Source organism: Hippocampus bargibanti, linkage group LG16, assembly GCF_051943395.1.
Source record: "Hippocampus bargibanti isolate YZ-2025 linkage group LG16, ASM5194339v1, whole genome shotgun sequence".
NCBI classification, from domain to species: domain Eukaryota; kingdom Metazoa; phylum Chordata; class Actinopteri; order Syngnathiformes; family Syngnathidae; genus Hippocampus; species Hippocampus bargibanti.
Window position 1 is genome coordinate 129508 of NC_142749.1, and position 25189 is coordinate 154696.

A 25189-nucleotide genomic window follows, 5' to 3' on the forward strand; every position below is an offset into this window, starting at 1 on the left:
TGCATGAGCGAAGCAAAAAAGGGCATTGGTCAAGATACCAGAGGAGCCAAACATCAACTACTGGTTGGCAAAACAGTCAGCAGTACAAGACTGCAGGTCTCGACATACCAACCTGTGATTGTGTGTCCCAGCCTGGATTGATTACATAAAGTCAAAGTCAGCTTTATTGTCAAATATGCTAATATGCATGACATACAGCACAGATGAAATTAATGTCCTCTCGGACCCAGCGTGCAAGACATGCAAGGCACTTATAACGTGGCTAAAAAAGACATACAATTGACAACAGACAATACATGTAATTTCTGTACGTAAAGTGAGGTATCGATGAGAAGGTTTCTTCAGCCGTCATCTGTACAAAAGTGAAGGTTTCGGACGTTTCGCCTCCTATCCAAGAGGCTTCGTCAGCGAACTAAAGTCTGACTGGTCGTATCGGCCCCATTTATATATCCCTAATGTCCAGACCTGGTGGCGCCGGACACAGCTATGATAGGTCCCTACTCTCAGGTTGGGGGGGGCGCGGGACCCCCCCCTGTGGCCCCACTGATTGTTCCTACATTCCTGACTAACGATTGGCCTATTACATACATAAAATTCCTACTTATTTCAAACCGATAAACACGTTAAGGCAAAAATTAGTGCATCCAAAAGATAGGCTACCAAATGAAAAACAAAGTAATGTAGTTTATTCCATACATTGTAAGAATGAAAATTGTAAAGAGCAGTACATTGGGGAGACTCAACAAATTCTAAAAAAAAAAGACTTTATCAACATCGCAGGGATAATACTAGTGGGCCTCAATCGGCAGTACATTTGCACCTAAAAGCTAGCAACCACTCATTTGACGACAATGAGGTTAAAATCTTAGCGAAAGACCATAGATGGTTTGAAAGGGGGGTAAAAGAGGCGATTCTTATAAAACAACAAAATCCTTCATTAAACCGGTCTGGTGGTGTGAGGTTCAATTTGGATCGTTCATACAATAGCCTGCTCAGGCAAAACAGGTTAGGCAACTTTCGCAATGCTGATGAGGGTCGTTATGCTGATGAGGTGATACCGGGGGGAGTGGGTGTAATAGGCCAATCGAGTGGGGCCACAGGGGGGGGGTCCCGCGCCCCCCCCAACCTGAGAGTAGGGACCTATCATAGCTGTGTCCGGCGCCACCAGGTCTGGACATTAGGGATATATAAATAGGGCCGATACGACCAGTCAGACTTTAGTTCGCTGACGAAGCCTCTTGGATAGGAGGCGAAACGTCCGAAACCTTCACTTTTGTACAGATGACGGCTGAAGAAACCTTCTCATCGATGGACCACTCCTGTACGACTGAGAGCTTACACAGACGTAAAGTGAGGTAGTGTCGTATGGAAAGTGAGGCAGTGACGTATGTAAAGTGAGGTAGTGACATATGTAAAGTGAGGAAGTGACGTATATAAAGTGACGTAATGTAGTAATGCAAAAACGAACAACAAGAAAGGGTTGAAGTGAGGTCTTGCAGAAAAAAATGAGAAAGAAGAAAAAAATAGAGTTCAGGGTGATCGTACAGCATGTAGCGTGTACTCAGAGTTCGGTGAGTGTGGCAGTGGGAAGGGGCAGGCTGGGCAGGGCTGGGAGGGAGTTGAGTCTCCGGACTGCCTGGTGGCAGAAACTGTCCTTGAGCCTGCTGGTCTTGGCTCGGAGACTCCGCAGTCTCCGACCCGATGGCAGCAGGCTGAAGAGGCTGTGGGAGGGGTGGGTGGGTGGGATCACCAGCGATCCGGATGGCTCTGCGGGTGAGGCGGGTGTTGTAGATGTCCTGAAGGGGGGGGGGGGGAGAGACACCGATGATCTTCTTCGCTGTCCTCACAATGCGCTGCAGAGTCTTACGGCAGGACACGGTGCAGGCGCCGTACCACACGGTGATACAGCTGGTCAGGATGCTCTCTATGGTACCGCGGTAGAAGGAGGTCGTGATGGGGTCGAAAAGAGGAGCACAGCGACCTTCCTGAACCCAGTGACCATAACAATGGCAAGAAAAACTGGTCCACACCTCCTGGCTAAATCAACTTACAGCACTTTATGAGCACTTATCAGCAAAAATGAACCAGTTGTTGAGGTACGGGACTCACCCAGGATGGCTAACTGAACAACAAACAATCCTGATCATGAAGGATCCCTAAAAGAGTGCAGTCCCATCCAACTATCAACCAATAACCTGTGTCTCCACAACATGCTCATGTCAGGCATCATTGCGGCTAAGGTAAGTGGACACATGGACCAATGCATGAGCGAAGCAAAAAAGGGCATTGGTCAAGATACCAGAGGAGCCAAACATCAACTACTGGTTGGCAAAACAGTCAGCAGTACAAGACTGCAGGTCTCGACATACCAACCTGTGATTGTGTGTACCAGCCTGGATTGATTACATAAAGTCAAAGTCAGCTTTATTGTCAAATATGCTAATATGCATGACATACAGCACAGATGAAATTAATGTCCTCTCGGACCCAGCGTGCAAGAACGTGGCTAAAAAAGACATACAATTGACAACAGACAATACATGTAATTTCTGTATGTAAAGTGAGGTAGTGTCGTATGGAAAGTGAGGCAGTGACGTATGTAAAGTGAGGTAGTGACATATGTAAAGTGAGGAAGTGACGTATATAAAGTGACGTAATGTAGTAATGCAAAAACGAACAACAAGAAAGGGTTGAAGTGAGGTCTTGCAGAAAAAAATGAGAAAGAAGAAAAAAATAGAGTTCAGGGTGATCGTACAGCATGTAGCGTGTACTCAGAGTTCGGTGAGTGTGGCAGTGGGAAGGGGCAGGCTGGGCAGGGCTGGGAGGGAGTTGAGTCTCCGGACTGCCTGGTGGCAGAAACTGTCCTTGAGCCTGCTGGTCTTGGCTCGGAGACTCCGCAGTCTCCGACCCGATGGCAGCAGGCTGAAGAGGCTGTGGGAGGGGTGGGTGGGTGGGATCACCAGCGATCCGGATGGCTCTGCGGGTGAGGCGGGTGTTGTAGATGTCCTGAAGGGGGGGGGGGGGAGAGACACCGATGATCTTCTTCGCTGTCCTCACAATGCGCTGCAGAGTCTTACGGCAGGACACGGTGCAGGCGCCGTACCACACGGTGATACAGCTGGTCAGGATGCTCTCTATGGTACCGCGGTAGAAGGAGGTCGTGATGGGGGTCGGGGCTCCAACTCTTTTGAGCTTGCGGAGGAAGTACAGGCGCTGGTGGGATCTCTTGGCCATTGATGCCGTGTTGTGGCTCCAGGACAGGTCTTCGGATATGTGCACTCCCAGGAACTTGGTGCTGCTCACTCTCTCCACTGCAGCACCGTCGATGGTTAGTGGAGCATGCTGGGGGCACACTCTCCTGAAGTCCACAACAATCTCCTTCGTCTTCTCCACATTCAGACGAAGATTGTTGTCCTTGCACCACGTGGCCAGGCGGCTGACCTCGTCCCTGTAGGCTGTCTCCTCGTCGTTGTTGATGATGGCCCACCACAGTTGTGTCATCCGCAAACTTTATGAAGAGGTTGGAGCTGGGTGATGATGGTGAGCAGTCGTGTGAGCAGAGTGAAGAGGAGGGGGCTCAGCACACACCCCTGGGGGGCCCCTGTGTTCAGCGTGATGGTGCTGGAAGTGTTGTCGCCAACTCTGACTGCCTGTGGTCTCCCCGTCAGGAAGTCCAGCAGCCAGTTGCACAGGGAGGTGCTGATCCCCAGTTTGCTCAGTTTATCGGTGAGTTGTTGGGGGATGATTGTGTTGAATGCTGAGCTGAAGTCGATGAACAGCATTCTGACGAAGGAGTCTCTGGTCTCCAGGTGGGTGTGCGCTGTGTGGAGAGCAGTGGAGATGGCATCATCGGTCGAGCGGTTGGGCCGATATGCAAATTGGAAGGGGTCATGGTTGGGGGGGAGGGCAGCCTTGATGTGGTTCATAACTAGCCGCTCGAAGCACTTAATGAGGATGGGAGTGAGTGCGACCGGGCGGTAGTCATTGTGGCAGGTGGGGGACGACTTCTTCGGGACCGGGATAATGGTGGTGGCTTTGAGGCACGTGGGCACAACAGCCTGGCTCAGACAGGTGTTGAAGATGTCCGTGAAGACATCTGTGAGCTCCACAGCGCAGTCTCTCAGAACACGGCCAGGAATGCCGTCGAGACCCGGGGCTTTTCGTGCGTTGGTCCCTCTGAGGGATCGCCTCACGCTGTCCTGGGACAGTGTCAGCACCTGTTCGCCGGGAGGTGGTGGGGTCTTCTGTGCTGGAGTGCTGTTGTCTGCCTCGAAGCGGGCGAAGAAGTCGTTCAGCAGAGTGGTGGAGTTCTCGCAGGTCTGTGGAGTGGGCTTGTAGTCTGTGATGGTCTGTATCCCACGCCACAGGTTCCTGGTGTCTCTGCTGTCTTTGAAGTGGTTGGCGATCCTCCTGGAGTGCTGTCTCTTGGCCATCCTGATGCCACGTGACAGGTTGGCCCTGGCTGTCCTCAGGCCCAGCTCATCGCCAGCTTTGTAGGCAGCGTTCCGAGCCCTGAGGAGCCTGTGGACTTCACCCGTCAGCCATGGCTTCTGGTTGGCCAGGATGGTGACAGATCTGGTGACAGTCACGTCATCCATGCACTTCCTCATGTTGGAGGTAACAGAGTCTGTGTACTCTTGGAGGTCGGTGTTATTGTTGTAGGTGGCCGCTTGTCTGAACATGTTCCAGTCAGTGTTGGAGAAGCAGTCTTTGAGTGCCTCTGACGACCCATCAGGCCACACCCTTATCTGCTTCTTGACTGGTTTTTTTTGTCGACAAAAGCCTACAAGTCAATGCCACATACATGGATCAATGAATGTTTGGAATTGTATAAGGTGAACAAATCCCTAAGAGCATTTGTTGTGAACTCGGGAGGATATTGACAAACACAATTGAAGCCAATGGCAATCCACTTAACCAGGTGTCCATCCAATGTGGCATTTACCAAGGTGATGCACTCTTCCCACTGCTAATCTACATAGGACTGAACCCTATCAGCCAAGTAATCGCCAAGACAGGCTATTTGAATACCGCCTCAGAAATTGAGCTACAATTAGTCACCTCCTCGACATGGATGACATCAAGCTGTATGCTAAGAGCGAAAGGGACATAGACTTCCTGGTCTACACAAACAGGTGCTCAATGTCATTCGGCTGGTGACTAAGCGAGGCAAAGTAGTCCAGACTGAATGTGTCTTCCTCCCTGAAGGAACATTAGTATACATTGAGAATAGCTACAAGTGCCTCAGTTTCCCACAAGTGAATGGCATCTTAATACTGGCAACTAGAAAAGCAGCCATGTCCCAATATCTCCAGTGTTTGAGGCAAGTCCTCAGAAGCCATCTTAATGGCAAGAACAAGACCCGAGCAATAAACAACTATGTGCTGCCAGTGATCAGTTACCGTGCAGGACTAAGGTGGCCAAAGGAAGAGTTTCAAACAACAGATGTTAAGACACGAACGCTCCAAATACTGCATGGGTGGTTCCATCCCAAATCCAGCATCCTGAGACTCTGTGCAAGCTTTTAGGAAGGAGGCAACACATAACTGCTGGGTGTAAAATGGTGGCAGGGAAAGCCCACCAGAAGCCCCATAACCAGGTGGCTGGCATAGTCTACCAAAAAATCGTTGAGGAGTATGGACTGGAAATCCCAAGGTCAAAAATGTGAAACAGGTCCAAAGGTGGTGGAGAATGACAGAGCGAAGATCCTGTAGGACTTTCAGATACAGACTGACAAGATGGTAATGGCGAACCTACCATATATTGTGATCATAGGGCAGAAGAAAGCAATTGTAGTGGTTGGAGCATTCCCAATTGATGGAAACATCATCATGAAAGAATGTGCGAAACTAGAGAAATACCAATGGATCAGGGAGGAGCTGGAGAGAGCCTGAAAGGTAAAGACGACATTTGGGCCTTTAGTGGTCGGATCACTTGGGGCTGTAATCCCCAAAGTAGAAGAGTGGTTGCAACAAATCCCGGGAACAACATCGGATCTCTCAGTCCATAAAAGTGCAGTTTATTTTCAAATTAACTTAATATTTTTTTCAATAATATTTATCTTAGAGAAATTTATATATACTGCTATTCTGTTGAAAGTGAATCCAAATTCTGTATGCTGACACAAAAATACACAAACATTGGTCCATAAGGGCCCCTGTCCTGTCTGATTTCCAGCTCTCCGAGGAGCAACACAGCTGATTCAAATAATCAAGATCGTTACAATGTTACTTCAGAGCTGATTGATGAGCTCATCACCTGAATCAGGTGTATTACAGCCAGGAAAGATGGAAAACAGACAGGATAATAGTCCTCCAGGCTTGGAGTTGGACATACTTGTCTAAAGTTACCAACCATTTAGAATTTCCACTCGCCAATGTTATTATTTTTAAACTTTTGCCATTATTTTATCACCCTCATTATCTGGGCAAGTTCCAGTCCTTTTCGATAATCCACTAAGCTTTCCTTAGATCATAACTCGTGTTCCTTCTTTCTGATGTTTCCATAACTCGGGACCACTACATCCACGACAACGGCTTTCCCCTGCCCTTTATCTGTGATCACGATACCATTACCACCTTGTCAGTCTATATCTGGAAGTCACAAAGGATCTTTGCTCAGTCATTCTCTACGACCTTTGGAGATGTTTCCCATTTTAACCTTGGGGTTTCGAGTCCATACTCCGCACAAATGTTTCAGTAGACTATGCCAGACATCTGGTTATGACGCTCCATGTAGGCTTTCCCTGCCAGCATCTTACACCCCACATTTATGTGAAGGATGGTTTCAGATGCCTCTTTGCACAACCTACACATTGGGACTTGTCTAGTGGGGTATATTTGAGCATTTACGGCTCTGGTGCTCAGGGCCTGTTCTTAAGCAGCCAGAATGAGTGCATCTGTGCAGTCCTTTAGACCACCTCTCTCTCGCCACTGATAGGCCTTCTTGAGATCAGCCACTACAGTTATGGTTCGGTGGTACGGTGGTAAGGCTTTCTTCCCACGATGATCCCTCTTCTAACACCTCATCCTGTGTTCCTAATTGTCTGAGACATTCTCTGAGTACATCACCCGTTGTAGCCTTCTCTCTGATGTATTCATGGAGCTTGGATGTTTCATCGTGGACAATTGCTCTCACAATCAGTAGTTCCCGGCCTCCTTCCTTACGGCTTGTGTCCTGTCTCAGGGTGCTGGATTTGGGGTGGTATCCAAATCCACACTTAACAACTGGTGGTGTGGCTTTTATGTTCTGTTTTCTTCTGTTGTTTGTGGGTTGATAAAATCTACCACAAAAGAAATGTATAAATAAATAAAACTGAGGGGTATAAAAATACATCTCTGTGCTTGTGAATCATGTGGTTCTTCCCCAGAATCAACTTCTCCCATTTTGAACATTGGATGGACCGGCAAAATCGGGTAAAGTGCCCATCTGTCAAAAACCGACACGAACAAACTGCAATAACTTAATGGAAGGAGTCGAAAGGAAACATATTTGAAATTGACACCAATAACATGTTAAATTAAAAAAAATCAGACACTCTAAATCAGGCAACTAAATTCAGTAGGACAACCTTAAGTGCTACAAGTGGTTTTAATGGTGACCCCTTTGTATGTTCAGGTATTTGATGGAAGTTTGACAGTGCTATCCATCACCCGGGAGGATCGTGGTGCCTATTCATGTCGAGCCTTTAGCCCCCAAGGAGAGGCCATTCACACAACACAGCTGCTCGTTCAAGGTGCGTGGTTCCTTTATTTTCACTCTTTCATGCTCATGATAGCATTCATTTATTTCCAAGGGGATGAGACTGCTTGTTTTTTTTCAAACAGGATTATTTCACCCTAAGTAAAAGAACCAAAATGAGTCAGGTGGCTGCATTTTTATAATCAATCAGAATCAGAATCATCTTTATTGCCAATTATGTAGAACACACAAGGAATTTGTTTCCGGTCGAACACGCTGCACTGGTCCAGTATGATTTTCCGCACCCTAGTTTGGAGTCTTGCAGTGTGCAAGTCCTCGAGAGTGGGTAGGGCGGTGCCAATAATTTTTTCCGCCGTCATAACTGACCGTTGAAGTCGGATTTTGTCCATTTTTGTGGCGGCCCCGAACCAAACAGTGATGGAAGAACACAGGATGGATTCGATGACAGCCGTGTAGAAATGTTGCAGCACCTGCTGTGGCCGGCCATGCTTCTTTAGCAGCCTCAGGAAGTACATTCTCTGTTGGGCCTTTTTAGGATAGAGTTGGTGTTGACCTCCCACTTCATGTCCTGGGAGACTGTGATTCCCAGGAACTTAAAGGTCTCAACGGTTGACACCAGGCAGTTGGATAGTGTGAGGGGTAGCTGTGGTGATGGATCTTTCCTGAAGTCCACGATAATCTCTACTGTCTTGAGCGTGTTCAGCTCCAGGTTGTGAGGGCTGCACCAGAGCTCCAGCTGCTCCACTTGTTGTCGGTACGCAGACTCGTCGCCGTCTTTGATGAGACCGATGACTGTGGTGTCGTCTGCGAACTTTATGAATTTGACAGCTGAGTTGAGGTGCAGTCGTTCGTGTGTAGAGAGAGAAGAGCAATGGAGAGAGGACGCATCCCTGCGGGGCTCCAGTGCTCGTGGTTCGTGTTGAGGATGATATTTTCTCCAGTCTGACCTGTTGTGTCCGTCCTGTCAGGAAGCTGAGGACCCACTGGCAGATCGTAGGGGACACTCCAAGCTGGAGAAGTTTGGGGATTAGGAGTTCTGGGCTGATGGTATTGAACGCAGAGCTGTAGTCCACAAACAGGATCTTTGCGTAGGTTCCTGTGTTGTCGAGGTGGTCGAGGATGTGGTGCAGTCCGATGTTGACTGATAAGTGATGATGCGGGGTGGCTTGGGGAGAGAGAGTGTGATGGGAACGTTAAATGCATTCAAACAAAGTCCATCTTTCCTTATTGACCATTCTTGATGTGGAGCCATCCATTCCCAAAACTACGAATCCCTCAACTGACACTTGTACCTTCTTTCGCAGATGTCAGTTGGCTTCAACACAATCATACTATTTTAGACGTACAGACATACTATTTTAGAAGGTATTATTAATTTGCTCTGATTATATATATTCATATTCCTTTTGCTTTAATGATATGTATTCATTATATTCATTGCTTTAGTACAAGAGTGATGCTACAGAGAGAAGAGATAAAGAAGGTGGAGAATTTTAAGTACTTGGGGTCAACTGTCCAGAGCAATGGAGAGTGTGGAAAAGAGGTGAAGAAGCGTGTCCAGGCAGGCCGGAGCGGCTGGAGAAAAATATCAGGTGTGATGTGTGATAGAATGATTTCAGCTCGGATGAAAGGAAAAGTGTATAAAACGGTGGTGAGACCACCCATGATGTTTGGACTGGAAAAAGACAGGAAGCAGAGCTGGATGTTGAGGTTTTCTTTTGGAGGTAACAGAGATGATGTTGAGGTTTTCTTTTGGAGGTAACAGAGATGATGTTGAGGTTTTCTTTTGGAGTGACCAGGTTGGATTGGATCAGGAATGAACATCTCAAAGGGACAACTCATATTAGAGGCTTTGGAGAGAAAGTCAGACAGGCCAGACTGAGATGGTTTGGACATGTCCAGAGGAGAGAGAGCAACTATATCTAGCTAGCTATCTAGCTATTTGCTATCTAGCTGGCTACTTGGCTATCTATCTATTTGCTATCTATTAGCTGTCTAGCTGGCTATATATTAGCTATCTAGCTAGCTATTAGCTATCTATCTGGCTAGCTATTAGCTATATATTAGCTAGCTTTCTATCTATTTGAGTTACTTCCGGGTTGAGTGAACGTCGGCGCGTGTGGATGTCGCTGCTCATCCACAGAAAAACTTATCCTGTGACCGTGAAGTGACTGAGAGTCTTGAAAGGCGCTTATTAATGAAATGAATTATTATTATATCGGGAGAAGGATGCTGAGCCTTGAGGCAGGAGACAGAGAAGAAGACCAAAGAGGAGGTTTGTGAATGTTGTTAAAGAGGACATAAAGTTAGCTGGTGTGAGAGAAGACGATGGACAAAACCGGGTTACGTGGAGGACACTGATTCGCTGTGGCGACCCTTGAAGGGAAAAGCCGAAAGGAAAAGAATAAGATATTCATTGCTTTAGCAATATGTATTCAATATTTCTTTGCTATGAGAACATATATTCAATATACTGTATTCTTGTTGTGATGATTGACTGCCTGCTCTGCTCCAGACTAACAAGCGTGCACAAGAATTAGTCTGTGCGTGTGCGTTTTGAATAGAAATCCTCATAGGTCCGTGATGTTAAATAAGTCTGTGTGAAGACAAAAAATGTGAAACGGAATTTAATGGTGGTTCAATACTGGCTGGCGATAAATGACAGGACGACCTCTATTATTCCATCATTGCTATAAACTACACAGCTGGTCATCTGAACCCAGTAGCTTTTCTTCGGCTTTGCCGTCCTAGTCCGAAAAGAAAATGTATCTTCAGGGTCACGAATATTAGTTCGACATACATGATTCAATGTTTGCAGGGATGAAATCATCACACTGATTTGGCTTGTGAAAACGATTGTAATTCGCAAAGTTTCCAGATTTTTATATATATATATATATATATATATATATATATATACAGTAAAGTCTCGTTATATCGATATCGGATATATCGATAGTCCCGGTTATATCGATACTATTTCTATGCACGCACGGAGAAAATTACATGCAAACAGGGTCGGATATATCGATAGTCCCGGTTATATCGATATTTTTTCGGACTCCCTTGAATATCGATATAACGAGACTTTACTGTATATATATATATATATATATATATATATATATATATATATATATATATATATATATATATATATATATATATATGTGTGTGTGTGTGTGTGTGTGTGTGTGTGTGTGTGTGTGTGTGTGTGTATATATATATATATATATATATATGTGTGTGTGTGTGTGTGTGTATGTGTGCAAATATTGAATCATGTATGTCGAAACAATATTCGTCACCCTGAAGATACATTTGCTTTTCGGACTAGGAAGGCACAGCCGAAGAAAAGCTACTATGTTCAGATGACCAGCTGTGTAGTTTATAGCAGTGATGGATTAATGGAGGTCCTCCTGGAAAGCCACTGAGCTGCAGATCAACTAAGAGTGTACAGTGCCAGCAAATCTCCAGCTCTCAGCTGGTTCCAAATAGGGCAGGTTGGCACACAGACACACTCAAACGCACACAGACACACTCAAACACGCACGCACTCGCACACACGCACGCATGCACACACACAGCTTGTCTGGCTCAGGGGTGGCAGATGGAAATACTCTTTCTGTTAAAGGATCAGAATGTGGACCACAGATCAAACCTAACATATAGGACCAGGACTCTGTGTGTGTGTGTGTGTGTGTGTGAGTGTGTTCTCGTTTGCGAGCCCCGGTGGGGACATCAACCTGGCTTCACGCAGCCCGGTGGGGACTCATGTACCCGTGGGGACCTAAAATGAGCTCCCCAGGGGCAAATTGCTCTGAGAGACTTCAAAATGAGGTCCCCACGGGAAATTGCTCTGAGAGACTTCAAACCATGTTTTAAAGACATTTCATGGCATCTCCTAAAGTGTCCCCACGGGGGCATTCCAGACCAAAAAACTGTGTGAGTGTATGCGACCCTAATATCCTGTTCAACACCTTCCTCCTGTGTGTGACACTGTTGCTCCATGAGAGGATCGAGAAGAACAGTGGGGTTACCATAGATTTCCGGCTTGATGGAAATCTATTCAACATCAGGAGGCTCCAGGCAGTCACGAAAGTAAGATCAGAGCAAGTAATCGAACTCCAATATGCAGGTGACTGTGCAGTAGTGGTCCACACACCAGAAGCACTACAAGCTACTCTCTCAGATGCTGCAGATGCCTATGGAAGACTGGGCCTCTCTGTCAATGTGGAAAAGACTGAGGTAATCTGTCAGTGGGCATCCATTCCTCCAGTTCATCCACCAACATTCACCATCTCCAATAAGCCACTAGCAATAGTGGACTCTTTCAAATAGAAAACAAAAAACTAAGATCTCAAACTCCACACCAAGACTGCAGTTTATCGGGCTGTTGTTTTGTCAACCCTCCTCGACAGCTGCGAAGCATGGACCCTGTACAGTCGCCACCTCAGGATGCTTGAGGATGCACACATCAAGTGCCTACAATGCATCCTTGGGCATTCCTGGAGAGACAGAGTCCCTCACACTGAAATATCAACTGCACCAGTGTGGAAGCTACAGTCACCCAGCACCAACTTCGCTGGCTAGGCCATGTGATCAGGATGCCAGAAGAGCGCTTGCCACGTAAGGTGCTTTATGGCCAGCTCCATCTCGGCCGTCGCCTGGCAGGAGGCCCCAAAAAATGCTATGAAGACCAGGTGAAGACTGCCATGAAAAAATGCAGCCTGAACCCGACCGACCCAGCTGGACGACATTGCAGCTCAACGCTCCATCTGGCGGCAGCTCCTCCAACAAGGCATACAGAAACTTAAGGAAGACTGAGGTGACCGACGGACCAGGAAACGTCAAAGACGACATCATGCCAGTGCCATACCCACAACCCCAGCAATGCCTTCACCTGCTTTGCCTGTGGCAAGCAGTGTGGATCACGGATTGGGCTATACAGTCACATGAAATGGTCCCACAAGAAGAAGTAGAGCTGGACTGTCATCATCGGACACGATGGACAACCTTAAGCAAGTAAGACATTTTAGCAGTAGAGGAATGAGCATGCCCGCCACAACATATTTATATGTGAAAATACGTAGAAGTAACACGAGGCCTACAATTGGTGCTTTGCATGTAGCATTCGATGTCACGGTCTTATGCCAACAACGTGGCACACTAGCATCGAGAGCATCCAGCATATTTCGTTCGGATAATGATGAAACTACGGTGACATAGATTGGTCTCATAAATCCTATTTTCGAGACTGTTGTCACCACCTTCACCATGGTTCATGGCCCAGTGCAGCCAGCATTACTCGATGATTTTTTTTTTTTAATTGATACATACAGCTAATACTGCAGCCCCAATTCTATTGTAAACACAAAAACACACGTGCAGCGATGCATTTGGGCCGTCCCATTTACGCAATTTGACAGCCGCTGGAGCAACTTTGTAACTCCACTGCGCCAGCACCGGCGCACGTCTATCACGATTGGCCCATATCACATACGTGATCTGCGCCTCATATGACATACTTCTTTTAAAATAGTTAAAGAAAGAAATTTAGTTAAACAGCAATTGAAAACTGTTTGTTTTGCTTGAGAGGTTTTAACTGTCGTCGTGATTCACTGGAAACTGCTGAGATAATATAATTGAATAATCATTTACCCATGATCCATTGCAGTATTTACATCGAACAACATCGACATAAAGGGTTGCATTATGGAGCGAGAGAACAGGAGTAAAACCCTAAAAGATATTAAACACAAACATATTGTCATTTTTTTAAGAAGCAACGGAGTGACAATTCGTTTCAGCAAACTGCTGTTAACGATTCGAATTTAGCGGATAAGGGACATTATTTCACAGCTGTGGCAGCACATTGGAAATCTTCCAAGCAAAGAAATTTAAGTAGACACTAATGAGAAATATTGTGCTAAGTCGGTTTTCTTTGTCATCTCTGTACCATAGCATATCAAAATAGCACAGCATGTATTGTGTAGTAACTTAAGAAAATAGAAATAGTTTGTTTATTTTATGTATGTTTATAATAATTATAATTCTTATTTTCCTTTCGGCTTTTCCCTACAAGGGGTCGCCACAGCAAATCAGTGTCCTCCATCTTTAGAGGTTTATTTTGGCCAAGCTTTTACGTCGGATGCCCTTCCTGACAAAACCCTCTGTATTTATCCGGGCTTGGGACTGGCACAAGAAGACTTATGTCCCTTTGTGGCTACAGAACAAGCAACTCGCTCAGTAAAAGGCTCCTAAACACCAAATGGTCATTGGCACAGCAACATTCAAAAAAGCAAAAACTATACTCACCATTTGATGACAATGCTCCAATCTAATTTTTTTCCAGTTCTGTAACGTTGTTAAAACAATTCTGGTGTCATCAAGACGGGTCCAGGAAATTCTAGCCTAATCTTTCAAATGTTACAGAAACATTTGTAAGTAAGTAATAATAATAATTGTTTGTATATTAGAAATAGATTTTAGACAAATGATGTTTTTTATTTGCAATTTAGAAATATCATGCTCCAATGAATGTATTTTGGTTTATTCCAATCAATTTTGTATACTTGGGCAATCTAGTTAAGTCTGGCCCATCCATTTTAGACTTTGGCCCCCTTTTCATACACAACCCTTTTTTAATTTCCCAGATGAATCCTTGCATGTGTTCAAAATATACAGATTGATCCAAACAGCCAGAGACAGGAATAAAAGTGGCTATTTATTGGAATTCTTGTCAGAAATAAGGACAGTGATCATTTGGTTCTTTGCATTGAATAGAGCAGATCAAGCCATTAACCAATATTGGCGGTTATGGCAAAAACAAAAACATGCAACAGTATTTCCAAAAGTGCCACAAATGACAATCAATAAATAAAAAGAAACAACATGATTAACATCTCATAATGTAATTTTTGATTTTGCAGGCTCAAAGTCGTTGGATGAGATATGAGATGGAGAGATCTGACAAGACTGAACCACAATTGTCAACCAAGGTATAAGGACCGAATTTGACTGAATGCAACTTTCGCTGAACTATAGTCTGCCACAAATGAAATGAAGTTAAACTTAACTTTATCGACACTGTTTTAAAAAAACTTGCGACTTCAGTTACAGTGTCAAATCCTCAGACTTCAGCCACCTGCATTTTGTAATATAATATTTTTTTATAAAAAAAAGAGAGTAACCCATTTATGCTGTAACCAGACATTCTTTCATTGGCAGTTGATTTGATTTTTTTTTTTTCAGATAAATCACAAAGAGAGCTCCAATTATGACAACAGCCATGACCACACTTCTAGTGACGTTGGTATCTATATATATATATATATATATATATATATATATATATACACAGTACTATCGATATAACCGATATCGATATAACGAGACTTTACTGTGTGTGTGTGTGTGTGTGTATATATATATATATATATATATATATATATATATATATATATTATATTATATATATATATATATATATAAAAATCCTCGTCTCACCCACCATGGGTGGTGTCTGTCCCCATTTCAGCTCGGGTCCTCTACCAGAGGCCAGGAAGCTTGAGGGTTCTGCGCAGTATCCGTGCTGTTCCCAGCACTGCGCTTTTCTGGACCGAGATATCCGATGTTGTTCCCGGGATCTGTTGCAACCACTCGTCGAGTTTGGGGGGTCACTGCCCCAAGTGCTCCGACCACCACAGGCACGACTGTCACCTTTACCTTCCAGGCTCTCTCCAGCTCCTCTCTGAGCCCTTGGTATTTCTCGATTTTCTCATGTTCCTTCTTTCTGATGTTCCCATCACTCGGGACCGCTACATCCACGACAACGGCTTTCCTTTCCCCTTTATCTATGACCACGATATCTGGTTGGTTGGCCATTACCATCTTGTCAGTCTGTATCTGGAAGTCCCACAGGATTTTTGCTCGGTCATTCTCCACCACCTTGGGAGGTGTTTCCCATTTTGACCTTGGGGTTTCCAGTCCATACTCCGCACAGATGTTTCGGTAGACTATGCCAGCCACCTGGTTATGGCGCTCCATGTAGGCTTTCCCTGCCAGCATCTTACACCCTGCAGTTACGTGTTGGATTGTCTCAGGTGCCTCTTTGCACAACCTACACCTTGGGTCTTGTCTGGTGTGGTATATCCCTGCCTCTATGGCTCTGGTGTTCAGGGCCTGCTCTTGGGCAGCCAGGATGAGTGCCTCTGTGCTGTCCTTTAGGCCAGCCCTCTCTAGCCACTGATAGGACTTCTTCAGATCAGCGACTTCTGCTATGGTTCGGTGGTACATCCCGTGTAGGGGCTTTTCCTCCCATGATTGTCCCTCTTCCAGCACCTCATCCTCTGTTCCCCATTGACTGAGACATTCTCTGAGTACATCATCCGTTGGAGCCTTCTCTTTGATGTATTCATGGAGCTTGGATGTTTCATCCTGGACAGTGGCTCTCACACTCACTAGTCCCCGGCCTCCTTCCTTACGGCTTGTGTACAGTCTCAGGGTGCTGGACTTGGGATGGAACCCTCCGTGCATGGTGAGGAGTTTTCGGGTCTTAACATCCGTGGTCTGAATCTCTTCCTTTGGCCACCTTATTATTCCTGCAGGGTATCTGATCACTGGCAGGGCATAGCTGTTTATTGCCCGGGTCTTGTTCTTGCCATTGAGCTGGCTTCTGAGGACTTGCCTCACCCGCTGGAGGTATTTGGTCGTAGCCGCTTTCCTTGTTGCTAATTCGAGGTTGCCATTGGCCTGTGGTATACCGAGGTACTTGTAGCTGTTTTCAATGTCTGCTATTGTTCCTTCAGGGAGTGAGACCCCTTCAGTGTGAACTACCTTGCCCCTCTTAGTCACCATCCGACTACATTTCTCCAGCCCGAATGACATTCCGATATCACTGCTGTAGATCCTGGTTGTGTGGATCAGGGAGTCTATGTCCCTTTCGCTCTTAGCATACAGCTTGATGTCATCCATGTAGAGGAGGTGACTGATCGTAGCTCCATTTCTGAGGCGGTATCCATAGCCTGTCTTGGCGATTATCTGGCTGAGGGGGTTCAGTCCTATGCAGAACAGCAGTGGGGAGAGTGCATCACCTTGGTATATGCCACATTTGATGGACACTTGCGTTAGTGGCTTGCCATTGGCTTCAAGTGTGGTTTTCCACATCCTCATCGAGTTTGCAACGAAGGCTCTCAGGGTCTTTTTCCAGTTCTGTAACGTTGTTAAAACAATTCTGGTGTCATCAAGACGGGTCCAGGAAATTCTAGCCTAATCTTTCAAATGTTACAGAAAAATTTGTAAGTAAGTAATAATAATAATTGTTTGTATATTAGAAATAGATTTTAGACAAATGATGTGTTTTTTATTTGCAATTTAGAAATATCATGTTCCAATGAATGTATTTTGGTTTATTCCAATCAATTTTGTATACTTGGGCAATCTAGTTAAGTCTGGCCCATCCATTTTAGACTTTGGCCCCCTTTTCATACACAACCCTTTTTTAATTTCCCAGATGAATCCTTGCATGTGTTCAAAATATACCGATTGATCCAAACAGCCAGAGACAGGAATAAAAGTGGCTATTTATTGGAATTCTCGTCAGAAATAAAGACAGTGATCATTTGGTTCTTTGCATTGAATAGAGCAGATCAAGCCATTAACCAATATTGGCGGTTATGGCAAAAACAAAAACATGCAACAGTATTTCCAAAAGTGCCACAAATGACAATCAATAAATAAAAAGAAACAACATGATTAACATCTCATAATGTAATTTTTGATTTTGCAGGCTCAAAGTCGTTGGATGAGATATGAGATGGAGAGATCTGACAAGACTGAACCACAATTGTCAACCAAGGTATAAGGACCGAATTTGACTGAATGCAACTTTCGCTGAACTATAGTCTGCCACAAATGAAATGAAGTTAAACTTAACTTTATCGACACTGTTTTAAAAAAACTTGCGACTTCAGTTACAGTGTCAAATCCTCAGACTTCAGCCACCTGCATTTTGTAATATAATACCTGAAGAGAGTAACCCATTTATGCTGTAACCAGACATTCTTTATATATATATATATATATATATATATATATATATATATATATATATATATATATATATATATATATATATACACACATACACATATATATATATATATATATATATATATATATATATATATATATATATATATATATATATATATATATATACACACACACACACAGTGTGGGGGGCACAAATTATGTTCAGGATTTTACGGTTCAGGATTTTACGGTTAGTAATCTCTCTCTGTCTCCCTCTTTCAGCTTAACATGAAAATGATTGAACAAACCATGGACGATTCTCTGTCGAGTTCTGACAATACTGATGATGAATATGTTCCCAAACCTGGTGAACAAACAAGTGACAGCTCGGTAGAAGAAACAGAGCAGCAGAAGAACAAGAGGACAAAGAGAAAGAAAGTGCCTTCGACCACTCCACGGAAAGTACATATAACTTCACCTAAAAAAGACATGTGACACCTTATTCTACCCTGGACACGGATAAACCTCATGAATCAAAAAGTTTACACCTGGCCAATTCCTCTAAGCCACAGACACAAAGATGCGTGACTTGTGCCGACTCATCTGACTCAGAACACCAGCAAACAGCTTCATCCAGTGGTTCTGGTATTAAGGTCATGACTTTTAAAAGGAAAACAGATGGTGGCAGGCTCTACAACAAATCTCACTTCTGTGTGTTTTGCTCCAAGCCTTACAGAAAAATGGCACGCCATTTGATAACACAACACAAAGGTACCCCTGTAGTGGCAAATGGGCTTCAATTTCCAACGGGCTCCAAAGAAATAAAGGGAATCGTGCCCATAACAATGACGTTCTTCATGAAGGTCAAGGAATATTGATACCTCGCCAGCAATCCAGAAAAAAACGTGGAGGCCAAAGATTACATGCATTGTGTGAATTGTCATGGCTACTTTATGAGGAGAGCAATGTGCAGGCACACGCAGAGGTGTCACTTAAACATGCATGTGCAAAATTTGAAACGAGGAAAGACTAGGGTTCAGGCCTTGTGTGAATATGCTCAGCCAGTTCCAGTTTTGGAAATGGTGCTTGCTATGCATCTAGATGCAATCACAAATGCTGTGCGTAACGAAAAGGTGATTCTGAAATTTGGGGAACACCTTTTCAATAAGCATGGGCATGCTGTCTCAAAACATGACTACATCAGACAGAAGATGCGTGAGACAGGACGACTGCTTCTATAGGGGAAGAAAAATGGAAAGCTTAAAGACATGGTGGATTTCTTCATCCCAGTAAATTTCCCTCGTGTGATCGAAGCAGTGAGGAAGGTGGCTGGCTTAAAAGAGCAATTAAATGCTTTCGAAATACCATCCTTCGCACTCAAGTTAGGCCACAACCTCAGGAAAATTGCAAATATTATTGAATGTGAAGGATTAATCTCAGGTGATCACGATTCCATTAATAATGCACAGGTGTTCAAACAAATCTGTGACACCAGATGAAGTGAATGCGTGTCCTCGAAGGCCCTCAGACACCTGCGTGAGACAAAATGGAATGTTGCACAACTGCTGCCTTTGACCGAAGATGTGAAAAAAGATGCATGAGTATCTTGAGGTCCAAAGACAGATGTACCAAACAAAACTCAAAGAAGACACAAGTAGGAAACATTGAGGAGAACTTGCAAAAGTTACACTTTGCAAAATTATCATTTTCAACCGGAGAAGAGAAGGGGAAGTTTCTAAGATGCCACTTACTGCGTTTACTTTGAGAGATACATCGTCGACACATGTAGATGTGGAGCTGGCTTTGTCTGACCTTGAGCGGAAACTGTCGGCACTTCCAAAGAATTGAAATACAAGGTAAACGAGGGCGAAAGGTTCCCATTCTCCTTACACCTGAAGTGCAGACATCCATGATGTTACTTGCCAATACTCGTCATGAATGTGGGATACTGGATGAAAACACATTCTTTTTTGCAAGACCACAAGCTCCCAGTCACTTCAGAGGATCTGATGTAATTCGTCAGATAGCCCTACACTGCGGGGCAAAAAATCTGGAAGCATTGTCTTCCACAAAATTGAGAAAGCACATGGCCACAATGTCCAAAGTTCTCAATTTAAAAGACAATGAAATGGACGAGCTGGCAGACCTTGGCCATGATATCAGAGTGCACCGTCAATATTATCGGCTGCCGGAGGGGACATTGCAGCTTCCAAAATGAGCAAGGTTCTCATCGCTCTGTAAACGGGAAGTTTGTCCCAGTTTAAGGGCAAGAATTTTGATGAATTCAACATTGATCCCCATGGTAAGAACACATCTGCATATTTTAGGAAATAATTGCACCCATTTTTTTCTCTGCCAGCTAAAGTTTTATCTGTGTTTCCTCTGTTCCTCAGAAAAACTATGTGTTGACACTGATATGTCAGGCACTGATGATAAGGACGATAAAGACGTCAACATAATCGATACTCCTACTTCAACATAATCGCCACATTCATCTGGTATGTTTCTGACTTTATTTTATTTTTTTAGGTCAAAACATGTTTTGTTCAATGCCTTCCCGAAAATGTAGACCATTGGTGTCATACATGTCAGTATACATTTATGTTGACACTGAAAATAATTGTAAATTCAGAACAATACTTGTGAATTTCTCCAATGTGAGTCTAATAAAGGGTAATGTAATGTAATGTGATCTAATCTAATCTTGCACAAGGAGAGTGGGAGGAGGGACAAGCAGTCACTGATGCTGAGACAGCAACGTACCCATCCAAAAAAATCCAGTGATGTGTTTGCTGTCGGGTATATTACAGACGGTACACATATGTTGTGTTTTATTTGTATTTACAATAATAATAATAATAATGATGATGATGATAGTAATACATTACATTCTAAGCACCTTTCAATTTACAGTCACAGACAAGCATAGGTACTGTAATAAATAAAATACAATCACAAATAGAATTAAATAAATAAAATACAATTATAAATAGAAACAAGAGACCTGATTTTTTGTGCAGGTAGATCAGATGGGAAGATGCTGCTCGTCAAGAAGGTGCCCGTTCCACCACAGCAAACAAAAGGTAAACTGTTTTCTCTTGGTTGGTGACTGAGTTATCATCTGACAAGCAACAGTGGTAGGGGTCTATATACTGTATGGGTAGGGGAAATATGATACATTATTGTTGTTTTTGATTACCATAATGTATTTTTATCCTAAAAATGCTCTGTCTCTTCCTCCTCATAACATTCTATGGGATATTTAGTATTGAACAACTTCAAGTTAACGTCGAGGGTGTATAGAAATTGGAATGGAATCTTTAAAATCATGTTTTCTCAGTGGTAAATAGATACGCATTTATTCATGTAATGTGAAGCCTTACAAAATAAATTGATCCCACCCAAAAAAATCTGAATTGCATTTAGACCTGCACCGTGAACATAGCACTGAAGTACATATTCCTGATTTTGTAGAACTCAATATATTTATTCTGTGTTTACGACTAATATGTAAATTGGATGGTAGGGCGGAGCTGGTGAAGATCTATGAAGGTAAACTGTTATCTAGTGGCTTGTGAATGTGTTATCATTTGATGTATAAAAACTACAAAACTGTTACAAAACAGACCAATGCTGACTTTAGACAGCACTGGCCTGTGTCTTAACTTTTGGAGGACTATTAATTTACTGTCCCATTTTATATAGGGAAGGAAGAAGTAAAAATGAAAGTAAAAAAAATGGACAGAAGAAGAAATCCACGCTGTGGAGAAAACCTTGATGGACTCCATCAGGTCTCTCGAGGTTCCAGGCAAAGACGAATGCATGAACTGCATTAAGGCGTCATCAGAAGAATTGAAAGGGAGAACTTGGAACGGAGTTAAATATTTCGTGAAAACCCGCGTTGATAAATTCATGAGAATGTCCGCAAAACGCAGGTAAGGTTAGGTTCGAAACTAAGGGAAGGTTTGGTTTGGCAGCAGGAACAATGCATTGTTTTTATGTATGTTTTATGTGTCATGTGCACTTGTTTCTGGCACATTTCAATACAACACAGAGACAATAGCTTTTATTTCAACATATTGAGTTCAAAAAGTACAGATGACGGCTGAAGAAACCTCATGGTGTAAATTTCTCCACTGTGAGACTAATAAAGGCAAATCCAATCCAATTTGTATTTATTTTCTTACCACAATGTCTCGAATGTTTGAAATTTCAGGTTGATGTATTTCAATTATTAAAAAGATCAGAGGCTGCCATTGAAATTGGTACGTGACCAGTGTTAGTTTACTTGATTCTCTTCAATCTATTTTATAATTGTCACGTTATTTGTTATTGACTTTTTTTGTTCTTTTGACTTCAAGACGGCCTTTGCAGCAGCTTCTGTATTTTACTTTTCTACTGTCATTTCTTTCATAACTTTGCTGCTGTGAAATGTAATTGTCTCCACTGCGAGACTAATAAAGGTAAATCCAATCCAATAAATATGCAAGAAAAAGTATGTTTGTTCGAGCAACTTAGATTGAAAATTGAGAAAATTAAAACATTGTCATTTAGGTCCGATCTGCACAGGTTGTTAGTCAATATGTAATTAAAAGACAAGAGACATTTTCCATAGATTAAACATACAAATCTAAAAACTACACAAAGAGCACACCAAGTGTTGGAACTCAGCACATTTATGAAACAAAATTTTGCTGACAGCACCAATGGGATGTAATTCACAGATAAGTAATAAAGAATAGCACATTGAAAAGTCCAATACTGGATGCATTCAAACTTTTGGTTGTGACCTACATCTGGTGCTTGATTATTCCGTCGGATATCGTGTCAGAAAATGGGACGGGGCTTGGACCCAGTTGTGCATGTGAAGAAAATACTTCACAATTTAGTCAAAGTCAGCTTTATTGTCAAATATGCTAATATGTATGACATACAGCACAGATGAAATTACTGTCCTCTCGGACCCAGCATGCAAGGCATTTATGTGTTCAAAATTTAGAATTGTCAAAAAATATACGATCATGGCTCCTGCAAAACACAATTGCTGACCTTACAGGCTCTAAATATTTTCTCTTGAAAAAAATAATCGCCACCTGCTCATAGTTTTGGTTTGACATGATTCATTAAGTCCCCACGGAGTTGCGAAAAACCTGGAAAAATTAAATCAAGAATTATGCCATTTTAATGTGAGTTTTTAAGTGAGCACAGGCAAAAAAAAATTGGGTCCTAAAATCAAATTTTTATGAGTTTCATAAATGTTTTTTTCCTGTTTGAAATTGGGTTCCCACGGCTCAAACCTTTGCACACCATGTCCCCACCACGTATCAAAAATGTGTGTGTGTGTGTGTGTGTGTGTGTGTGTGTGTGTGTGTGTGTGTGTGTGTGTGTGTGTGTGTGTGTGTGTGTGTGTGTGTGTGTGTGTGTGTGTGTGTGTGTGTGTGTGTGGAGCATGGCATTCTGCATTAATATTACTAAATTAATTCAATAATCCAGTGATTGCAAGTTGATTTGATGAAATAAAGTTTAAAAAAATGTTTAAAGTCACACCATCAAGTTACTTTTCCTACCAAGACACTTAAAAATTCTGTACAAGGAGGTTCATCCATCTGGCAGAGCAAGGATCACTTGATAAATTTTCATAATCCTTTTTTTAGTGCAGAATAATTGTGACGACACTGAAGTGAAACGTGCATGTGATTGTGTTAATCTCTTTATGGCCAAAAAAGATTGGGAAAATGTCTATTCTGCTGTTGTATTACTTTATCGTACCACCTATTATAAGTATGGACATAATTTTAATGTCAAAGCTAGGTCATTAAAAATTTTTCCAATCATAAATCCCTCCGGAGTATAGCTCGCACCCGCCATAAAATGCTAATAGAATAATAATAAATAATAATGAAAAAGAAATGAGCACATATAAGTTGAAATGAAATGTATGTAGCTTGCTTTTTGGACGGAAATGTATTTGATAAAAACCAGCACCAAGAACAGACTTCAAAGTCAAATAAAAATAGACACTGAATAAATGTACGATGTGCTTATGTTACATGGTGCATAAACAATGAACGGAGAACTTGTGCTTTATACACTTAAGACATTAACTCATTCACTGCCAGATGTGCAAGAATATGTCCTACTCCAGTGCGAGGGGTTTTTCGTCATAGTCACTCGAAACTACATAAACATTCAACAGTGTTCGAAACCTTAGACCCTCTTCTTTCATCAGAAAGAAAGTTCATTTCTAGCTAATTTAAAATCAGGTGGTTTCAGGCCAAATGCCCGATTTTTCCCAAAAAGCCAAGAAGAAGAGCTTTTTGTGCAGAGAAGCGAATTCAAGCAGAAATATGATCAAGGATCATATTTTTAACTTGGGGTGACACCTCAAACATCTGGACAGTTGTTTACTTCTATGAAACAACAAGAGAAAAAAGACTTGATGACAAAACTACATTTATTTAGATCTATAACATCAGATTCAGTCCCAGAAACACAGAACAAAAATAATCTACAGGGTAACCCTAAACAATGCGTACCCATGAACATTTCAATTGTGGCTTTGATTAAAAAGCTATTTCTTTCAAATTACAACCACATATTATTTAGTTTATGAAAGACCAATCACCAGCGTTTCGGCTATTTCCGTCAATTTTTAATCAATTTATGGCTTTCCCAAGATGTGTTCCAAATGTGCACCATTTCGATGCAAGCAAACCTTTACTCGTCTGACAAAGTTGTCAATGACTTTTACACACTCCTCTTTCGGGAGAAAACATTGCTGCAGTGAGGGACTCAGTAGGACGTATCTTTTTCGGTCACCCTCCCGAAATAGGAGCGTGTAAAAGTGATTGACAACCTTGTCAAACGAATCCAGGTTTGAATGACGGAATGGTGCACATTTGGAACAGATCTTGGGAAAGCCATAAATTGACTAAAAAGTGACAGAAATAGCTGAAACTCTGGTGAATTGTCTTCCATAAACTGAATAATGTGTGGTTGTAATTTGAAATGCGTAGCTTTTTAATCAAAGCCACAATTGAAATTTTCATGGGTACACATCTTTTTGGGTCACCCTGTATTTACAGATGTATGCATGTGTTTGCACTAATTTCAGGTGTGTGCGTCAGCTATATGCATGTGCTCCCCTGCGTCTGTGTATGTGTGTGTGCGTGTGTATGTGTGTGTGCGTGTGTGCGCCAGGAATAGTGTTCTACTGCAGATTTTCCCAAGTAAATTCAAGAATGGCAGCGAACGACTTGAGAGTTATTCAGAGGACTTAGGCAGAACGAACCTTACCAAACCATCTGTTTCACTCCAATTGACAAAATCCAATGAAATATTTATCCTATGTCAGTCACTTTTAAAGCCAACTCCGGAGGTAGAAAATGCAGATGAGAGATAGAGAGAGAGGGGGAGGGGCCTAGAGCGCCCTCTTGCGGTTTGGGGTGAAAAT

The 25189-nt window shown here is 42.9% G+C and overlaps 1 protein-coding gene across 10 annotated transcripts in view; it reads left to right on the plus strand.

The window, feature by feature from the left end:
• Window positions 1-25189, plus strand: part of LOC148886022 (protein turtle homolog B-like) — a 125545-nt gene that overhangs the window by 34588 nt on the left and 65768 nt on the right. For 6 of the 10 annotated variants that reach the window (XM_089016364.1, XM_089016374.1, XM_089016365.1 and 3 more), the window contains one exon: window positions 7618-7735. In XM_089016364.1, coding sequence (XP_088872490.1) covers window positions 7618-7735 — 118 coding nt within the window. Of the gene's footprint in view, window positions 1-7617; window positions 7736-11072; window positions 11803-11893; window positions 11950-12122; window positions 12727-14633; window positions 14703-14955; window positions 15017-17491; window positions 17561-18018; window positions 20039-20129; window positions 20235-20756; window positions 20820-25189 lie in introns of those variants that run through there. The other 4 variants (XM_089016369.1, XM_089016370.1, XM_089016371.1 and 1 more) reach the window with 4 other exon arrangements.